Genomic DNA, 20563 nt, shown 5'->3' on the forward strand with positions numbered 1-20563 from the left:
TGTAATACTAAAAGTCTAATAGAATTAATTCTTTTTTTTTATATGTAAACAAGAAATTAAGGAAACATGGGCCAAAAGTTAACAAGAGGAGGAGAATGATTACAGGTCTAGCTACAGCAAATAAAAGGGTTGTTAGCCATGGTGACCCATTGAACATCTTATGAAACTAGTTATTTGATTCCAGTCTCTATCTTTTTCTGGCATCTAAATTTCTCTGTACTAGTCGTAAGCTTTTTTTAAATTACTTCAGAGTTATTGGTATAGAAGCAACAGGTTTTACCTAGACCCATACATAATCTTTATTTTTCTAAGAATAATAAATTTGAACCTCTTTTATTTTGAAGGACTACTTCTGCTAGTGAATTGATTTGAAATTTTAGCCTGCTGATGGTCAGTTAAGTTTAGGGGAGTTCCTACCCCCAACATAGTAAGGAGTTTTTTGATTTAGACACAACCAGAAATCTTGTCCTATGTCTGGGATGGTCTTATTTAAGACCTTGTGTATTGTCGTTAGCAAAGTTATTAATGTTCCTTCTGGTTCTGGTTGTGGCCGGTCTAATGCCTGGGCTAAAGAAGAAAAGAGGAAGAAACAGAGGGTTATACTTATGTACACTTGAGTCTTAGTCTTAAGGGCCCGTATTCTTGAGCTGTCCACTCTTGTGCTGCCTTCACAATGGGAGTGATGAATCCATGATGGGATGCCGTCTACTTCAACTGCAGTGCATGTTGTCAGGTTGACAGCGAAGGGTCCTTTCCATTGGTTTCTAGTACTTTGGAAGTGAACTTCCAGATCCACACAGTGTCCCGAGGCTGAAACTGATGGGGAAGTTTGTCCCCCGGAGCTGAGTGGACAGCAAGAACCCAGGACCAAATCTCCTTCTGTGTACTTTGAAGGGCCTATAGAGACTTAAGTAAGACAAGGTCACACAGTTCTACCTTTTTCTCATCTTCTATTCCAGGTACTAAAGGTGGGAGTTTTCCAAAGAAAATTTCAAATGGGGTGAATCCATTAATATACAGAGTACACCTGGCTTGGAGAAGAGCAAAGGTAGAAGTTCTACCCAGGTCCCACCAGTTTCTAATCCTAATTTGACTAATGTCTCCTTTAGGGTCTGATTTATTTGCTCTACTTGGCCCAAACTTTGGGGCCAGTAGGCCCAGTGGAGTTTCTATTGCAAATTTAGGTAACTAGCCAATTGCTTTGCTACAAAGGCTGGCCTGTCATCTGACCCTAAAGTTCTGGGGAGACCAAATCGAGGGATGATTTCTTGTAGTAGTTTCTTAGTAACTACTAAGGCAGTCTCTTTCCCTCTACCCATCCTGAAAAGGTGTCTGTAAAAACAAGTAAATATTTGTAGCCCCCACGGTTGGGGTTACCTCAGTGAAATCGACTTCCCAGTGGTCCCCCAGATAAGTTCCTCTTTCTCTATGCCTAGGTTCTTCTATCTTCCCCTTCTTTGGATTAACTTGGGCACAAGCCAGGCATCGTGAGGCAATCCCCTCTGTGGTTCTCGTCCCTTCTGGAGCATCTTAGTCTGCCCTAGGTGTGTGGTCTGGTGTAGTTGGTGGAGGAGAGTCCTTCCAAGGGCCCGTGAGAGCCCGATTTTTCCATCTGGGGTCGTCCACCAACCCTGTTGGTTTCTAGTGGCTCCCTTATCTTGAAACAGAGGCAGTTCTGGGTAAGGGACAATAGTCAGTAGATGTGGTGAGGGCCCCACTGGCCTTGTGGCCGCTGGTCTTGCCTGTGCATCTGCTCATTGGTTTCCCTCAGCCTCAGGACTATTTCTTTTTTGATGCCCTTTACAAAGAACAATAGCCAGAGCCTTAGGCATCCATACGACTTCAAGTAAGGCTAAGATCTCTTTCTTGTTCTTAATGTCCTTTCTAGCTGAAGTCAGAAGCCCTCTTTCCTTGTAGATGGCTCCATGTGCATGTGTGGTGGCAAAGGCATATCGGCTGTCAGTGTATATTGTGACTGCCTTATCCTTTCCCCATCTTAGTGCCTCAGTAAGGGCGATGAGTTCTGCTTTTTGAGCAGACGTCCTATGGGGAAGAGCTTGTGACCAGAGAGTGCCAGTTAGAATTACGACCCCTGCCCCAGCATACCTCCCTCCTTATTGCATGAAGATGCTCCCATCCGTGAACAGAACTTCATCGGCGTCAGACAGAGGGGAGTCTTTGAGGTCTGGCCGCGAGGAACACACAGCATCTGTGAAATCTGTGCAGTCATGAACGGGGGTCTCAGGGTCTGAGTCTGGCAACAGATTGGCTGGGTTGATGACAGGAGCTTTGGATTTAGCCATGCATTTGGGGTCATCTGGTGCCTCCCTGTTGTTGAACACCTTCTGGGCTATCTCAACAAGTTGGGAAAAGTTCATCCTTGCAAAACTTTCTAATTTTTTAGATATTAGGGGCTGCCTGAGTAGAAAGGCTATATTAAATTCCTGGTGGTTCCCAGGGGCCTCAGGATCAATGGGGGTGTATACCTGGTACACCTCGTTCAAGAAACACTCCAGGGGATTCCTGAGGTCCTCCCCTGTATAACTTCAGTTACCTTAGAAAGGTTAGTTGGCTGGCAAACAGCCACCCTAATTCCCCCAAGTAGAATCTGGTGGTACCAATCTAATGCCATTCTCCCTGCCTGAGAATTGTGTCCCCCGTCCGGGCAGGGAAATTCCTCCCCTGCTTCCTCAATTCTCCTCCCTCCCACAGCTATCTTTTGTGTTTCCATCCAAATGCATCCACGTTCTTCTGAGGGGTCAAGGGGGTAATTAAAAGCTGTTGGCAATCATCCCAGGTGGGGCAGTGAGTCTGAAAAACACTTTCGAAGAGTCCTATTAATGCCTGGTGTTTCTCAGAGAAAGGCAGATTCTGTGCCTTCCAGTTGTACAGGTCACTAGTCGAGAAAGACACGTAAACCATAAAGGGCCTGTCAGTGTGCTGCCCCAGGGGTGGTGCTGCTCCCAAGGGGAGGATGGCCAGGGTGGTGGTATCGGTTGATGCCCCACCCAAAGCAGAAGCCGGAGGCCCATAGGTGTTACCTGCTGGCCATCAGAGGAGGTGAGGTGATGCTATTTGGCCTCTGTTGTCCTGGATTGTAGGGTGGAGGAAAGTCACTGTCCTCCAGTGGAGATTGGAGGACTGAGGGACTGGGCTGTCTAGGAGATTCAGTTGCTGCATGTTTAGGGGTGCCCACAACTAAAACTTGCACCCTCAGAGACAGGGCACACCGGCGGAGCCAAGGAGGAGGTTTCTGAACAAGGTTTAACCATTGATCAATGTAGGGAAACTGATCGGGATATCCCAGGTCTCCCGTGACAACCTTCCAAACATTCCTCATCAAACCTTTGTCAAAAGAGCCCTCCAGAGGCCAGTTTACATCAAAAGACAGTCACTCAACTTTACACAATGTTTTTAGTCTGCCTGGAGAAAACTTTATACCATAGTTAGCTCCCTCGACAAACCCTTTTTTGAAATGTCACAGGAGACACCCCGAGGGTGTCTTCTGTGAACTCGGGCTTCCCCCATCGCTTGCGCAGAAAACACAAGACACAAAACACAAAACACACACTCAGACAAGAACAATCACTGAGGTGTAGGTGGACCCAGAGAAGTCCGCCACCTACAACCTAGACAGGACCAGAGACAATAAGCAGAACCCAACAACAGGGCACAGGAGGCAGAGTCCCATGGCCTGGCCATGGTCCAGGATATATGACTGTGTCCAATTTCTCCACGGACCCCCAATGACTGGTCAACAGAACCAGGAAGGTACCTTTTATCCAGACGCCAAGGCCTCAGAGATTCCAGATTCCCGTTGGGACCAGGAATAAAGAGTTTGTCCTAAAAGTTGCATCCTTGACGATTGCATTAACCCCATCACGGCATTCAAGGGCCCTGGACCATCTCAGGTTGGCCACCTCTTTGAATCTGTAACAGGGACAGCAATTGCTTCGGAGGCCGGTCCGGTCTTAGATCTCAAGGCCCCTCCCTGAGATCTTGCTGGCACCTCCAAACGTTGTGGCCACCAGCCTCCCAAAGACACACGGACCACCAGAACTCAGTGAGTTATAGGAAACACTCTTTATTCAGCCAGCTGGGTCTGCCAGGGGTACACAGACCCCAAATTAAGCAGCCCCAAAATGTAGAGGTACAGGGGTTTTAAGCCCAAAATCCCATTCTTCATTCTGTCTAAACACAAAGGGCTATCTTTCTTCTATTCATTACCTGTCAACTCACAGGTCAGGTGCGTAAGCGGGGCTACAGAAGCAGAAAGCTTATTGTTAGAATGTTATGTTCCTATGGTGACAGCCTGTGTTCCCATGGACATAGCCATGTTCCCATGGACACAGCCAAGCAGTAATTTTCCTGCAAGTAATAAATTTTTAGCCGTCATTTTTCAGCCATTACAAAATAAAATTCAATATCATAATTTCAGGGCAATAGAACAAATACACAAGTGTTTTTAATGTTTTATTATGATAACAGAGTGGTAGCCATAAATTGTCATCTCAGGAATGCATGAAAAGAGACATGACATGCAATTCTTTTAGATCCAGTTTCAATTATATAAGTGTATCATAAGCTTTCAGTTTTTATTATGGATAGATACACTTCAGAATTTAATTGCACATGTAAAAAGTTTTAAAGCTGTTATTTTGTCCATAATTTCATATGCTCCTATCATAGTTAGTGCCCGAGTTAGTTGATCTCTTAAAGCAGCCGAGGTTAGTGACAAGTTGTTACTTTCCATTTTCCACCTATCAAGTGCTTGGAGGACTCTCTCACTTAATGAAACAGTGCTGCAAAAATTTTAAATAATTATTTAAGGAACATTGTTTTAAACTTTAAATATTATATATCTAGATTTTTAAACCAATTTACCAGATTGAAGTGAGGATTAAATTAATTGGTAAAGCTAGTTCATTTAAAATTTTAGCACAGAGTCTAGCCCATAGAAAGTAAATGTTATCCCAATCCCCTCCCCCCAGCCCCCGCTTGCTTCCTTGTAGAAAATCGGTAATTCAATTAACATTTGATTCTGAGAGATTTACTCAAGACCTCAAAACAATAATTATGGATATTTACTATAAACCAGTACATTACTGCTACAGTACTACATACTGTATAACTTGATCACGTGACAGCTCTCTTAGGTAAATATATCCATTTTACCCATGAAGAAAGTGAAGCACAGGGAAGTTAAAGGACTTTTCCAAGTTCACAAAACCAGTTGGAATTTAAAGCCTAGCAGTCTGTCCTCAGAGCTCTTGCTCTTAACTACGACGTATACCAACATGGATCCTAAATGTATAATAAACTAAAATCAGTCTTTTACAGCAAATTAGAGTTCATGTTAATGTGACTATTTCACAACCATGTAATGTTAATATTACATAATATTACATGAGAATAAGCTTATACCAAATGTTATCATTCATACATACCTTTTTGTAGACACATTAGTTTCTGAGATTGCCAGGTTCAATTTTTGACACAAGAATTGAAAATTTGTTTCAGTGATGTTGTTGGCAACTATCTTGAAGATCTTCTCTAAGATTTTCTCTACATTTGAACATAAAAGAAAATTTAGGCCATCATTTTTGAAAATCATACTCTATTTTGAGTTAATATTATAGCCAGATTTCTTACTTCTGTGCACCTACCAAATATATATGTCAATTGAAGTGTAAAATTGAAGTGTAAAATGCAGACTCAATATACAAACTGGCTTTTTAATATGCTTCTTTATGTACCATCTTGAGAAGCCAAGTTCACATCCAGTATGATTATTGTATATATATATATATATATATATATATATATATATATATGCATATTTTATATTCAAATCACTCGTTTAATGAATGTTGGTTAGATATAAGTAGAATTTAGTTATTTTTTTTTAAAAAAAAAAGCTTTTAGCTAATTTGAACTATAGTCATTTTTTTTTTTGTTCACCCAAGGTACTTTGGAAATTTTTAAGAACGAGTGCTCCCCTCCTCACCCCGCCACCCCCATAATTATCTCAAATATGTTCTATGCTTTCTGTTTTTTTGTAATTTTATTTATACCAATAATTCCTCAATCTAGATTATATGCTAATGATATCGAAAAAGAAAACAATCTTCTAAGTAAAACTTTAAAGAAAGGACGACCCCATGTTCTTTGTTAATTGCACAATAAATACATCTTCCATGATGACTTCCTCTCTACTCTCTCTCTGGGCACCAAGCCTGCAGTATGAAGTCCCCTTTAGCATAAAGAAAGGAGATAAATGTCTAAGATCCTCTTGTTTTTGCTGACTTTGACCTGTTGCCATTGCCTATTGTACTGTCCCAACAGAGGCTAGAACCACATGAAACCTTCATCCTCAAGAACTTGAGTAACAGTATTTTAGCAAGGAAGTTTAATTATGAACTTTACAGGCCTTCTCTAAAGTACTCTTACCTAACAGGAATTATTTATAGAAATAAAAACTTTCTACTATAGCGATAAAGTTACCACAAAATGTCCCCTTTTTACGATAATAATCAGCAGAACCGACTTGCATAGCAAGGTGAAAAAATCAGCTACTACTGTGGCTTTCAATTTTATCTCTTAGATTTTTTCCATCAGTGAGTCCTGAGTCTTGCAAAAGCTTCTGAATGGTAGCCAAGTCTATTGATGTATATTGTGGCTTACAGAGAAGGGTACATTTTAAGTGACCATCTCACTAGATTATGAGATTATACTGATATAAACTCCTGATTACATAGATGGAGTACACAATAAAATAATGTTGAAGGACAGTTTTGTATATTTCCTTTCTCCAAATCTGGAATAAGACATTAATTTAATGCTTCTTAAAAACTGCATTAAATTGGGAGACCAAAATCTATATCAATTCTGAAGATTAACAATGAGCAACAAAGTCAGAGTCGCAGGAAAAAGCTTAATTGTCGGGAACCTAGACTCAGGGAAAGAATTGGATGGAGAAACTTGCCAGTCTCCATGTGCTTGAATGGAAGAACATTTAAAGAAAATGGACCTGTTCTCTGAAATAATCAGGGACAACCAAAGGAGCACTTAAGCACAAAAGGAATGAAGACTGCTTAAGGATTGCAGATAGGTGATCATACTGGGCCCAAAACTGCCTGGCATCAATGGAAAGGATCTATGGACTTCCTTCAAGGCTAAATAATAACTTTTAGATCAACTACATATGGTGATACAGATCAGAACTGGTGAAGAAATCTGTGTGTGGATTCTCTGAATCTAGGTCCAACCATGATGAAAAACCTATTGAAGGGTATTGAGAACGATAGGTGGGAAACAGCCCACCCCTCTGCTTGGATTTAACCATTTTCAATGGTTCAGTTTATATGGAATAATTTGAATTATCAAAATAAACTCCTAACTTCCTGATTAGGGATGATGATAAATATTTTAATGTCTCTGCCATATTTAAAGCCTCTAATTAAAGCAAACTATCTTTTAATACACAAATGGTACTAGAAAATAACTTGCAAGCTAGTCACTCACTCATCACCTACCATCTCTTTCATCTGCCTTCTGTAGATAGCATCCAATAGTATACAATTGTTTTCCTTTACAGATTTCCATTGGAGGTCTCAGCAAAGGGTTATCATCAAAATTTATATCCTTCAGTGAAAAAAGATTATAGATACCACTAGGCAGAGCTGTAAGGTTGTTTCCTAGTAGAAAAATAACATTATAATTGAATTATACCTTTCTGTAAAAGGAAACTATGGAGACAAATAACTATATATAGGACATCTACTGCAGGTATCTCACTGGCAAAGTACCAAAGAACCCTCACAATGTTGGCAAATCATAAGTAAGAACCATAGGTTCTTACCATCATCCACTTACTAGGAGTGAAAAGGAAGAAATACAGAAACAGCCATGGCTTCCTTTATCGCATAGAGGAAGGCAAAATAAGATAGGAGCTTTCCTTTCAAATACAGGAAAGGACATTACAGCGTAAGTGTAATGGTAATTTTTTAAATAAACTTTTTATTTGGAATAATTTCAGATTTATAGAAAAGCTATAAAAATTGTAGAGAGTTCCCATATACTCATCTAGTTTTAGTTTCCCCTAATGTTATCATCTCATGTTACCATGTTACATTTGTCAAATCTAAGAAGAAACTAACACTGGTACATTATTATTAAATAAACTTCGCATGTTTTTGGATTTCATTAGATTTTTTGTTAATGTCCTTATCCCATTCCGGAATCATTCCAGGACAGCACACTGCATACTATTAAGTCTTCTTCGTCTCCTCTGGTCTTTGACAGTTTCTCAGTCTTTCCTTGTTTTTCACAATATTGACAGTTTATAGTTGTACTGGCTAGGTATTTTGTAGAATAGTATTTAATTTGCGTTTATCTGATTTTTTTAATTATAAGACCGTGGTTATGGATTTTTGGAAAGAATATCACAGAGATGAAATGCTGTCGTCATATCATGTCAGGGGTTCCTGATACCCCTACGACATCACTTGGGATACTAAACTCAATGCCATGGCAAAAATAGTGTCTGCCAGGTTTCTCCAAAATAACGTTTGAATTTTTTTTCTTTCCTGACTCTGTTCCTTGGAATTGAATTACTAAGTCTAGTCCACCCTTGAGGGGGGGATTAAGCTAATAACAGTCCTTCAAAATACATGGAAAAAATTGACGAAGCAAAAAAATATATACAATCTCACAACCAGAGTTGTAGATTTTAACATCCCTCTCTAAGCAATTAACGTAGCAAGACAAATGTATCAGTAAAGACAGGAGAGTCCAACGAGACTATCAGTCAACTTGACCTATATGATATTCATAAAACGCTGTACCTAACATTTGCAGAATATTTTAAGAATAAATGGTATGTTAATCAAGGTAGCCTATGTGCTGAGCCATAAAGCTAGTCTCAATAAATTTAAAAGGATTGGAACCACACAGTTTAGCTGACCGCAAGGCAACAATTGCTTTCCTACTAAATGTTCACCAATAGCAGAATAAGTAAAAGAGTATATTCGCATAATGGATTATAAATATAGTATTAAGAGTGAATGGTCTACAACTACAAAGAATAATGTGAATGAATCTCACAAACATAATGTTGAGTGAAAAAATCCAGAGAGAAAAGAGTATGTACTTTATGATTTCATTTAAGGCATGCTATTGGAAATCATGATAGTGGTTAACCTTAGTTGAGAGAAGAAAGAGAAATGATTTGGAAGGGAACAAGAAAGGGTTACTGGGAATGTTGTTTCTTGATCCATGTCCTGAAATATGGGTTTATTCAGTGTGTGAAAATTTGTTGAGCTGTACACTTACAGTATGTACTTTTTTAAAAATTGAGATAGAATTGACATAACATTTTCCAGTGTATAGCAATGACTTGATATTTGTATATATTGTGAAATGATCACAGTAAGTCTAGTTAATATCCGTCACCATACATAGTTATAAATTTTTTTCTTGAGATGAGAACTTTTAAGATATACTTTCTTAGCAACTTTAAAACATATAATAAATTATTAACTATAGTCATCATACTGTATATTACATCCCCATAACTTATTTTATAACTGGAAGTTTGTACCTTTTGACTCCCGTCACTCATTTTGCTCACCCCTCACCCCCTGAATCTCTGACAACTACCAATCTGTTCTATCTATGAATTCAGGTTTTTTTTTTAATATTCCACTTACAAGTGAGATCGTATAGTATTTGTCTTTCCTCGCTTATTTCACTTAGCATAATGTCCTCAAGGTTCATCCATGTTGTCACAAATGGCAAGATTTCCTTCTGTTTATGTAGGAATAATATTTCAGTGTGTGTGTTTGTGTTTGTATATCACATTGTCTTTATTCGCCGATTCATCAATGGACACTTAGCTAAATAATGCTCCAATGAAAAAGAAGGTGCATATATCTTTTGAGTTTCTGATTTTGTTTCCTTCAGAGAAATACTCAGTAGAATTGCTGAATAATATGATAGTTCTATTTTTAAGGCAAGATGTACTTTTTTGAGATACACACACACACACACAGAGCAATAAAAAGCGTTTGAAAATACTGGCAATAACAAAAGTAGGAGAGAGAGGCTGTTACATCAGTACATAAACAGTGGTGATATTCAAAATATATAACTGTTTAGCACAGGCACTGACCATAAGAATGGATGCCAGCTGTAAAAACCAAATAACTATACTGCATAACTAGCTGTCTTGCAGGTAGGACATGATGAAAGCCTGCATGGATGGCATTATCGGTGTAGATCTGTATAGAGAACTGTGATGTTCTTCTCCCTGAGAATAACTACAAGCAGCTTACATGTCCATCTACCTTCCCTTCATTTGGTATTTTGGCTCCTTGGAAAAGAGGCGCTAACATCTGTTAAAAACCTGCACCACATCAATTTTTGTGCTTAGTGATTGATCACTCAATGTTCACAGTCCAAAAAGTTTATATTATTATTTCCATTTTCAGATTAGGAAACAAAAGCCTAACATTAAAAAAGAAAACTTTCTAGTGAATGAGGGAGCTGGAATTCTAAGATCTGTTCTTCTCCAAAGCTCATGCTATAAGAAAAGAAAGGGATTAATATCTAAATCCCTTTCATTAGTATAATGTCTCACATTTGTCAAAATGCTTTCGTAAGTTTTATTTAATTATATTCTCACAACAACTGTATGGACAAGCAGAAGTTATAGCTTTCTTGTCTTGCTGATGAAAAAACTGAGGCTCAGAGAGGTTGTCTTCCTAAATTCGCTACAGTTAGTGACAGAGGGAGTTTATACACAAGATGTCTCTTTTTTAAAGACGTCTTTTGTCTGAATACTGCTTTGACAGTCTGCTACCTGCTTTCAAAAATCTCATTCAGTCACAAACCAAATCTATGACATGGGTATTCCTATTACCTTCATTTTACGAATGGAGGAAACGTTAAATTACAAGATGTGAATTCAGCCCCTCTAACTTCAAATTCAGCAATAAAAGTTGGTGGCTGTGCGCATGCCAATTGTTTGGCAATTCTCTTTTAGCTCCAGACCTACCTCTGGTCTTCTTGACTGTTTTTCCTTGAGTGTCACCCCAGCAACACTCTTTTATCCCACCAGCAGCAGTTTTTTTCCCATCGGAATGACATAATGCAGTTTGCTGTTTTCCCAACACTGGCAAAACTTTGTCACACACATGCACACATACCCCAATCCCATGCGCAGAGAAACCAGCACCTGCTAAGCAATGCTCCATCCTCAGATGTGCAGCCTCTCCTCCAAGATTTATGTTTTAATAATTTCAACTTTATTCCCTCAGCCAAAGGGTGGTTATTGCTCTCTGTCATTGCTATCCTCATGATAATCTTAGAATTCTCATTTTACGTTTTCAGTTATGTAGTAAATAACATACTTGGTCATTAACTAAGGCATAGTTTCTGTCTCCTGAGTGGATCTGACTGATATATTTTTCTAATCCTGATGGGGACTAACAGAGAGCCAACTGAGCTTGCAGCAAAGTCTATGCTCTTCCCATTCGCTGTCTTGATTCTGTAATAGAAGGCCTCCAGAGAGCTATGCTTCTAGTTAGGGTTTGTGTTTTCCAGTGGACCAGGAGGCTCTGGTCAGCCTTTGTTTTTTTCATGCACAAATAGTAGGTGAGTGGAGTTTGGCCTGTGATACACTTGGACAAATAAATAACCTCCCTAAAATACAGTAAACCTTTGCCATAATATGAAAGTGGTACCAAAAAATTCAATTGCAGAGCTCAGTTATTGTGAGTTATTCCAAAATTAATGAAATGACTGATGTGTACCTGCACAGCTAGCTTACAAGGAGTCCTATGGACTCAGGAGATAAATGCCCGTTGCATTATTCTGAGTATTGATGCATTACTGTTGGTTTTACTGTACTATTGGTATTATGATAACAAAAAGATGAACTTTGTTTTTAATCTAGAAATCCTCCAAATCTAAGACAGCTCTGGCTATAAATGTTACTTCCAATGGAGAGATAGAATTTTATAAACTCAACTGGTCTTATGGTTAGCTAGTACACAGCCTGTATGGAGATCAATTTACCCAAATCTAGTAATATTGAAGATGTATGTACCACCTGATCCAGCAATTTTACTTATAGCTATGTGCACTAAAGAAACTCAGGCAGATATATACCTAGAACATGTACAAAGATGTTTTTAGTAGCAAACAAATTAAAAAAATTGTCTATCAACAAGATAATGGGTTTTTGTTTAACCATATAATTTAATATTATACAGCATTTAAAATGAATGAAATAGGTCTATTTATATATTTACATGGATTAATTTTAGAAATATGATAAATGAGGAGAGCAAGTTACAGAATGGTAACTTACATTCTGTAGTATAAGATTTAATAAAATTAAAAAATTCAAATAGTACTACTTTTTATGGATATATATACACATACATTTACATATATATGTATAAAAACATGGATGGTTACTTCTAGTTTGGAGAGAGGTACAAAAAGTTTCAACTCCATTATTTAATTTCTTAACAATCAAAAATGTCCCAAGTAAATATCACAAAATCTTAACATTATATCTAGAAATAGGTACATAGGTATTTATTATTTTCTGTAAGTTTGAAATATTTCATAATAAAAATAATTTTTAAAAATACAAGTCTGGTATTTGTCATGCTTTGAAAAGTCTCTTTTAGTATCTTTAGAGTAAGTGGTTTACTTATTTTTCTTTGTTATTATAGTGATTTACTTTGTAAAAAGCTGTAAAGTATTGCAATATTATAGGTATAGGAGTGGGACCAGGGGAGCCAGCAGAGAAGGGAAAACAGAAAATGCCGATCTAAGTTTGTATAGGTAGATGTGTATATAGAGGAACGAGGTCAGTTTCAGAAAGGGAAGAAATATTGAATGACTGGGTATAGGCAGAGAAGACAGGAAAGAAATGAAAATGTGAAATGTGTTTGGGTCCCCGAGCTGGATTATAACCTCTTTCAGGGAAGGAACTGGACCTTATGCTCTGCTCACATTTTCTTTACCTGTGGTAGCCATTTCCTTCCAATGGCTACTTACTATATTATGCTGACTGTTTGTCTTCCTGTTTTGTCAGTAAATTTTGCAATCTAGGCACTAATACTCTACTTATTGATTGTAATTAACACTCACCACTCAAGTTTAGTTGCTGGAGATGATTTAAAGATAGAAACGATGGTGGCAGGTAACTTATTTGATTGTTGTATGCGTTTAAACTAACCAAACTTTTCAATTCCCCTATATTTCTTGGAATCTCTCTGATTGCATTATTTGAGATATCAAGTCTTTTAAGTTGAGTCATATTAAATAGCTCTTCTGGAAGTCTTGTTAACTGTAACAAAGATTAATCAATTATATTCTAAATAAATATTTCTATGATTAAATCTTTTTTCTAAAATTAGTGGATAGAGGGATTTTTTTTATCTTAAAAAGGTATTTTCACTATGTCACAAATTCTTTTGTGACTCCCTTGTTAAAGCCCACAGTATCCGAGCACTTCCGCAGTCTGAGCCATGCTACTATGAATTCAACCACGGGCTAACCCATTTCCCTCACTCTAAACACTCAGAGTTCATTACCACCTCATTCTTCTCTTCCCTCCCTAAATCTGACCTCGCTTTGACTTATTCTCTTCCCTGAAGACTTTTCTAATTATACTATCCCACACTTGATCTCTTTTTTCCTATTCTCAACAACATTGCTTGGATTTTTAAATGACATGATGTACCTTTTATACATTTTGTGTACATGTTCCTAAGCATGATGAATTTTGAGTTAATGCTCAATAAACACCTTTAGGATGGAGTCACACAGTTTGGCAACATAGCCTCAAATAAAAATTCCTAGTATAAAAATACTGCAGAATAACAGGAATTAAGATACTCTGCTAAAGTGAGTAAAAAATATGTACATTCAGAGAAATAAGGCCATCACAAGTAGTTTTGAAAGAAAGGAAATTCTATGAGTAACAAAAGAAGTATTTATATATGAGTCCCTCAGAAATATCCAAACAAGATAAATATTGGATATGGTGCTCAATGTTCTTCCAGCTGTAAAAGAAGCATAAGAGACAGTCCCTAACTTTAAGAAGATTAAAATTTAGTTCATGGAATAAAATATATGTATATGAAACAATCAGGAGACAGCATTAAGTAATAGGTAATACAATGCCAAAATAAAGACTACAAAAACAAATATATGGAAGTTTAGAGAATGTATATCAGTACAAATCCAGAGAACTAAAGGAAAGCTTAATGTCGCAGATGGGACTAGAATGGCCTCCTAAGAATGAATAAGATTGAATAGAAGTTACAGGACACTTAAGGCAAGACAAATATCATGTATAAAAACAGCCAATGAGAAGCTGACCAGTAAAGAGAGGTGACAGGAAGCAAGAGGGAGATATGTTTGGAAAAGGAACATGGAACGAGGGTATGGCAAGACTTGAGTGCTGGGCCTTTAAGGAGGGAGGCAGATCAAGACAGGTGGGCAGGTCCATGGTGTAACATTCTTTCAGACAAATATTCCTTAACTTCTAGCTCAACATTTATTAGAGGAAATGCCTGAGAACTGTGTGATGATAGAGCTGCTATGGAAAGAAGATTCCTTTTGTGTATCCTTCAGTTAGCAAAATAAAAGCCCAGTGATTAATCTGACTCATCTGTCTCAGATGACTGTTTGGTGACCATATTATTTTATATAAATTAATCCTTTGGATATGTTACCTCCACCCCAAGAGGTTATCAAATTGATCTTTACAATTCTATAGGATATTCTTCTTGAGAGAAGTTTGGGTAAATCATTTTTTTCCATCTGGTGAACTTTGAAATGATGTAAGAATGTGGACTGATGCCTTTGGCAACCACCCACCACAAGTAGGTAATAGATATGCAATCTGGATTCCTGAGAACAGTCCTCTGGAATGAAGTCTGATAGTTTTGACAAGTCTTGATAAAAGGGAGGAACCTGAATGAAAGAATAGTCAGGAGGCTCCTAGAATAGTCTTAGGCATAAAATGAGTGATGAACATGGACCAGAATGGAGACAGTGATGCTGGGAAATAAGGGAGATGGTCCAAGAGCTTTTTCAGAGGAAAAACGAGAGTTTTGGTTTAAGATTCAGTATAATGATGATGGAAAAGGTATGGTCAAAGATGATTCCATGATTTCTAGGTAGGCAGATTTAAAGAAAGTGGCATCACAAACAGAAATGGAGAGGTTTTAATGGGAATTACATTGGAAAGAGAGATGAGTTTGAAGTTATGTTGAGTGTGAATCAATAGAAGAATAAAAGAACAGGCTTTCTGGGGGAAATTAGAAACTATAGGATTAGCCCACTGGAGAGAAATTGGCTCCAGTAGCTAGCTAGATCATGTGCATAGTGCGGTGAGGTCTAGGAAGGAATTAATAAAAAAGAGAAAATTAAGGCCATAACCTGTGGACCTCCACAGTAATATACATATATATAGGCCAAAAAATTAGCTGAATATAATGCAGAAAAAATTGCCTTTTAATATGAAAGCAACTTTTAAAACACAACATATATCATTATTCATTCCATCTAACTTAACCAACTATTCCCTGGAGTAGTCTTTCTGGAAATGTACTGTATAGCAGGTGTATGTTAAAGAAAGGTCAAATAAATTTAGGAAATATGGGTTAAATAGATACAAACCAGTTTATTTAGTGCATGATTCTTCAGAACTTTTGATGTAGTAGTGTTTATTGTGATTCTCTAATAATCTCATGCTTTTCAAAGCTATATGATAATAAGAACTCCTCTACTTATAGATTTTTTGAAGAGCAATTCATGGCACTAGTTATTTCTAGGAACAGGCTTTGGGAAATCTTGCTCTAGATAATAAGCCTCTGTCAAAGGCCTTTAATTTGACTGTGATGGCCAAATTAAAGACAGCCAGATAATAACCATATCCTTTCCATGAATATGTCTTAATATAAATCAGGAATGTTTTGATTTTTAAAAAGTATTTCATAAAATTCACTCTTAGAGTTTGAGTAAAATGAAATGCTAAACTGTAAGAACATTTATTCCCATTGATCTAGCAGTTTTTAAGGGAAAATTCACTAAGGAAATAATAAAATATGAAAAAGGCTATATTTATGAAGAAGTTCATCTCAGCATTATTTATAATAATGATAAATTACAACACCCCTAAGTGCTTAACAGAAGGTTAGTTACATCAATCATGTATTGGTTATAACAATTATTGGGAAGATTATGTGTATCATGCGGAAATGCTTATGATACATTAAGTGAAAGTACAAGAATTTAAACTTGAATGTACAGTCTTTTTATAATTTCTTATAAAACCATATACATAAGAAAAAAGACTAAAAGTAAGCTGTCAACATATGACTAGTACTGGTCAACATATGACTAATAGTTATATTACAGTGATGTGCTTATGGAATGATTGTGTACCTGTGGAATGATTTTTTCCTTTTACTTTTCTCAATTTTCCAAATTTCTAATAACATGTTTATATTAATCCATAACTTTGAAATTCCTTTTATAATTAAACTGAAATAAAAAGGAATGTATAAAATTTTCAGCTTTACCTGGCATTGCATTTTAATAAAATATTTTCCTATAAAGAGTTTGTGTTCAGAAGCATATTTTTATGTCCTATGTTTGAGATATAAAAATAAAACCTATCCTTTAAAAAATAAAATATTCCAGCTAAATTTAAAATAAACATACACATACACTACAACTTAGACTCAGATCCCCTCCTGTCTCACCTTCCCCCGCAAAGCCCAAAATATCAGTCTTACCTTTGTCCCATTTATCTGACTTATTTTCAGCTCTTCCAGTGATTGAAGTTGACACAGTTCAATAGGAAAATATATAAATTGATTGTCTGAGATGTTTAATTTCTGGATTCCTTTTAAGTTACAGATCTCTGAAGGGATCTTCTTTATTTGGTTTTCAGAAAAATCAAGTACTTGCAAATTTGCTAAAGTACACACATCTATAGGGAAAGTTTCAAATTTATTACAGCATAAAATAAGAACATGGAGTGATGCCATATTGGAAATACATGCTGGAATTTTCCTTATTTGGTTTTTACCAAGATCCAGGTATCGAAGTTTAATAAGAGAACATAAGTGCTCAGAAAATATGAGGAGTTTGTTTTCATTAAACTCTAAATGAAGCAGTTGTTTACTGAAAGATATATCCACAGGTACTTCTGAAATATAGTTTCCATTAATATTCAAATAATGAAGAGAATCTAAAGCACACAAACCTACTGGAAAATATATTATCTTATTATAACTTAGTTTGACTTTAGTTATTTTTCTGCAGTTTTTTATTTCAATGGGAACATCAGTGATTATATTTCCTGAAAATTCTAGACTGAACATATTATTAAGATATGCGATATCTTCCGGTATTCTCACTATATTATTTCTATTTACATGGAGTTTTCTTAAACTTTTAAGCTTGTGGATGTTCTTAGGAAGTTCTGTTAATTTATTATCACTAAGACTAAGGCATTCCAACATTAAACAATGGGAAATTTTCTCTGGTATTTCTTTCAATAAATTTTTATCAAGAATTAGAATCCTAAGTTCCTTAAAGTTCTCAATTTTGTGTGAAATCATTTCTAATTTATTGTCAGTCAGTTGGAGTTCTTGCATTTTGAGCAATCTAAAAATTTCCACTGGCAAAAATGTAAGTTTATTATGATCCATTAAAAGTTTTTCTAAATTTTTAAGCTCCCTAATTTCTTTTGGCAAACTACTTATCAGGTTTCCAGTAAGGTTTAGTGAAATTAACTTTGGAAGGAAGCACAGAACTTTAGGAAATATTGTTAACTGATTATATTCCAGATTGAGAATGCCCAAGTTTTTCAAAGTACACAGAGTATTTGGTATATGTCTTAACTTATTTTTAGCCAGACTTAAAATTTCCAAGTTTCTAAGACTTTCTATGCCAGAAGGAAAATTCTCAATGTAATTGTTACTTAAAAAGAGCTGCCTGATATTCTTCAGCTGTGATATTTCTTTAGGTATATGTGATATTTGATTGTGACTAACATTTAATATCTTTAAATTATGAAGTAACTGAATTTCAGATGGAAATGTTGATAACTCATTATCTTGCAAGGATAGAATTTCAAGTCCTTTCAGGTCACATGACTCTGCTCCTTCAAAACTTTTGATTTGGTTCTTATCCAAATATAGATATTTTACATATTTTATTTTTAAAATGTCCTTAGGGAATTCTTGTAAACCCTTGCCTTTGAGGTTAACTGTAAAGTTATCTGACTCTAAGTCAACTCCTTTCTGATTTTCTTCAGTGAGTTGTGCACTAATTTTTCCTAATGATTCATGAGATGGGAAGTCAGCAGAAATTTCAGATTCAGCAGTCATCTCATTTACCGATAATGTTTCAGTTATTGATTGCGAGCTGTCATATCTAGTGATTGTTTCAGAAATTTGAAGAGTTTTCTTTTCTTCTTCATTTCTCTTAGACTTGCTTCCAGAGGAGGATGTCGATGTACTGTCATGTATCCCTAAGGTATCATTTCTAGGATCTGTTTTATAAATCTGGTCACTAGGTTCCTCTTCAGAAACTTCCTTTAACAAATTTGATGTTTCTTTAATAAACCCAGGTTCCTCCACCAACTGTAAATTAGATTCTTCCCTAAAATGACTAGTGATATTCTCTGCCTCTGCTGAAATATCCTCCTTTTCAGACATCTTATTTACTGATATATTTTATACCGATACAAGATTGTAACTCGATTTTAATTTTCATGTTTAATTTGAACCTAGAGAAGAAATGTTGATATTAAAAGAAGAGATGTAATAAAAATGTCAAAATTATAAATAAATTTAGATACATTTTTTATTCTATAATGAATAAGTATAAAAACTACATTTATAACTAATAAACTAATATATATATGATTACTGGTTAAGGATAGTTTATTGATCACATGAGATTCTTGAAATCACATTAAAATTATAGAAAGGAATGAAAAAGATTAACAAATTAGAAATGAGACACAAGGGAATGAAAGAATTTAGCAAATTTTTGAAAGGCAGAAATAGGATAGCCAGGGCCCCCCTATATCACATGCAGAGCACCATTTGCATTATGGACATGGTAAATCTAAAGTGTCTTGTCCCAACAAATTCAGTACCTTATGACAATTTCCAAAAATATAAGTAAAATGTCAAAGAAAAAGGGGTTGCTTTCTGTAAGAATAAATTAGAAGTAAAACAACCTTTTGTGTGACTCCTGAGGTACTGGAACAGCTGAGCAGCACCCCTCCGCTGTCTGGGTCCCAGCTTCTGTAGGTCCCTTCTCCAAATTTGTAGTTTTTAATAGCCCAGCCCCTTTCCTTTGTCCCTTCATCCCCAGGGTGGCAGCTACTTCCTAGATTTATTATGTCTGTTTCACTGCAGTTCCTTATCTTTTCAGTTCTCCAATACTTGTCTACATAACTCCCTAAATTAAATTATTTCTACTATACTGGGATGGTTTTAATATTTCACAAATTCTTCAAGAGAATAGATAAAGAGGAACATTTTCCAACTTGCTTTATGCAACTAGCATTTAACCTTTACATCAACGCCCAATGAGAACAATATGAAAAAAAAAAAATTACAGGCCAGTTTTACTCAAGGCAAAAATGCAAAAATTCTAAACATTAAAAATCTTCTAAATATTATAAAAACCAGCAATATATAAAAAGGAGAATATTTTGTGACTAAGTTACATTTGTCCCAGAAATATAAGTTTGGATTTTAACATTAGAAAATCAACATTATTTGCCACACTAAGAAATTAAAGGAGAAAAATCATATGATCATTTGATTAGATGCAGAGCACTTGATAAATTGCAACATTTTTCATGATTTTATAGAAACTTTTAGCAGACTAGAATAGATGGGAATTTCCTTAATCTGCCAAAGGACAGCCATAAAAAATCTACAGTAATTTCACTAGGTGCGATCAACTTTCCTTTGACGTTGGAGGCAAGAAAATGTTGCCTTCTATCACTTCTATTTAACATTGTACTGGAGATCTTAGCCAGTGGAATAAGGCAAGGGAAAAAGATATAAACCTGCCATTAGTCACAGATAATATAATTATGTGTGTAGAAAATCTAAGATCATCTGCAAGTAAATTATTAGAATCAATAAGAACATTAAGCAATGTTGCCGAATACAAGGTCAACATACAAAAGTCAATTTCCTTTCTGATGTTAACAAAAAGGAGTCAGTAAATGAACGTTTAAAGAGATATCATATACAGTCAAATATTGAGTAGGAATAAATCTAACAAAAATATGCAAGACTTTTACAGAAAAAAAAATGCTACTTAATGTAACTACAAAATGTAATAAGAGAAATTAGAGATGACCTAAATAAATAAAGAGGTATTCCTTTTAAATTGATCTATATTGTAAATACAATTAAAGTCAAAATCCTAATCTTATTTTTGTGGAACTTGACAATCTGATTCTTACAAGTATTTGGACAAATAAGGGCCA

The 20563-nt window shown here is 36.0% G+C and overlaps 2 protein-coding genes across 4 annotated transcripts in view; both read right to left on the reverse strand.

Annotated features, from left to right (window-relative positions):
* LOC118610698 lies at window positions 1-2677 on the reverse strand. Its single transcript, XM_036230339.1, has 2 exons — window positions 2107-2677; window positions 1-906 (listed from the first exon to the last, which is right to left on the reverse strand). Exons 1-2 carry the CDS (start codon window positions 2315-2317, stop codon window positions 392-394), a joined length of 726 nt encoding a protein of 241 aa, XP_036086232.1. The 5' UTR covers window positions 2318-2677; the 3' UTR covers window positions 1-391.
* The window catches only part of LRRD1 (leucine rich repeats and death domain containing 1), a 26702-nt gene continuing 7519 nt past the window's right edge, over window positions 1381-20563 (reverse strand). Inside the window, exons 1-5 of one of the 3 annotated variants that reach the window (XM_016161316.2) lie at window positions 16830-18891; window positions 13168-13366; window positions 7536-7697; window positions 5448-5565; window positions 4349-4802 (exon numbers count right to left, since the gene is read on the reverse strand). In XM_016161316.2, coding sequence (XP_016016802.2) covers window positions 4616-4802; window positions 5448-5565; window positions 7536-7697; window positions 13168-13366; window positions 16830-18761 — 2598 coding nt within the window. In that variant the 5' untranslated portion in view covers window positions 18762-18891 and the 3' untranslated portion in view covers window positions 4349-4615. Of the gene's footprint in view, window positions 2219-3775; window positions 3931-4348; window positions 4803-5447; window positions 5768-7535; window positions 7698-13167; window positions 13367-16829; window positions 18892-20563 lie in introns of those variants that run through there. The other 2 variants (XR_004953894.1, XR_004953893.1) reach the window with 2 other exon arrangements.

This window comes from Rousettus aegyptiacus, unplaced genomic scaffold (assembly GCF_014176215.1).
Source record: "Rousettus aegyptiacus isolate mRouAeg1 unplaced genomic scaffold, mRouAeg1.p scaffold_m13_p_13, whole genome shotgun sequence".
In the NCBI taxonomy this organism is placed as follows: Eukaryota; Metazoa; Chordata; class Mammalia; order Chiroptera; family Pteropodidae; genus Rousettus; species Rousettus aegyptiacus.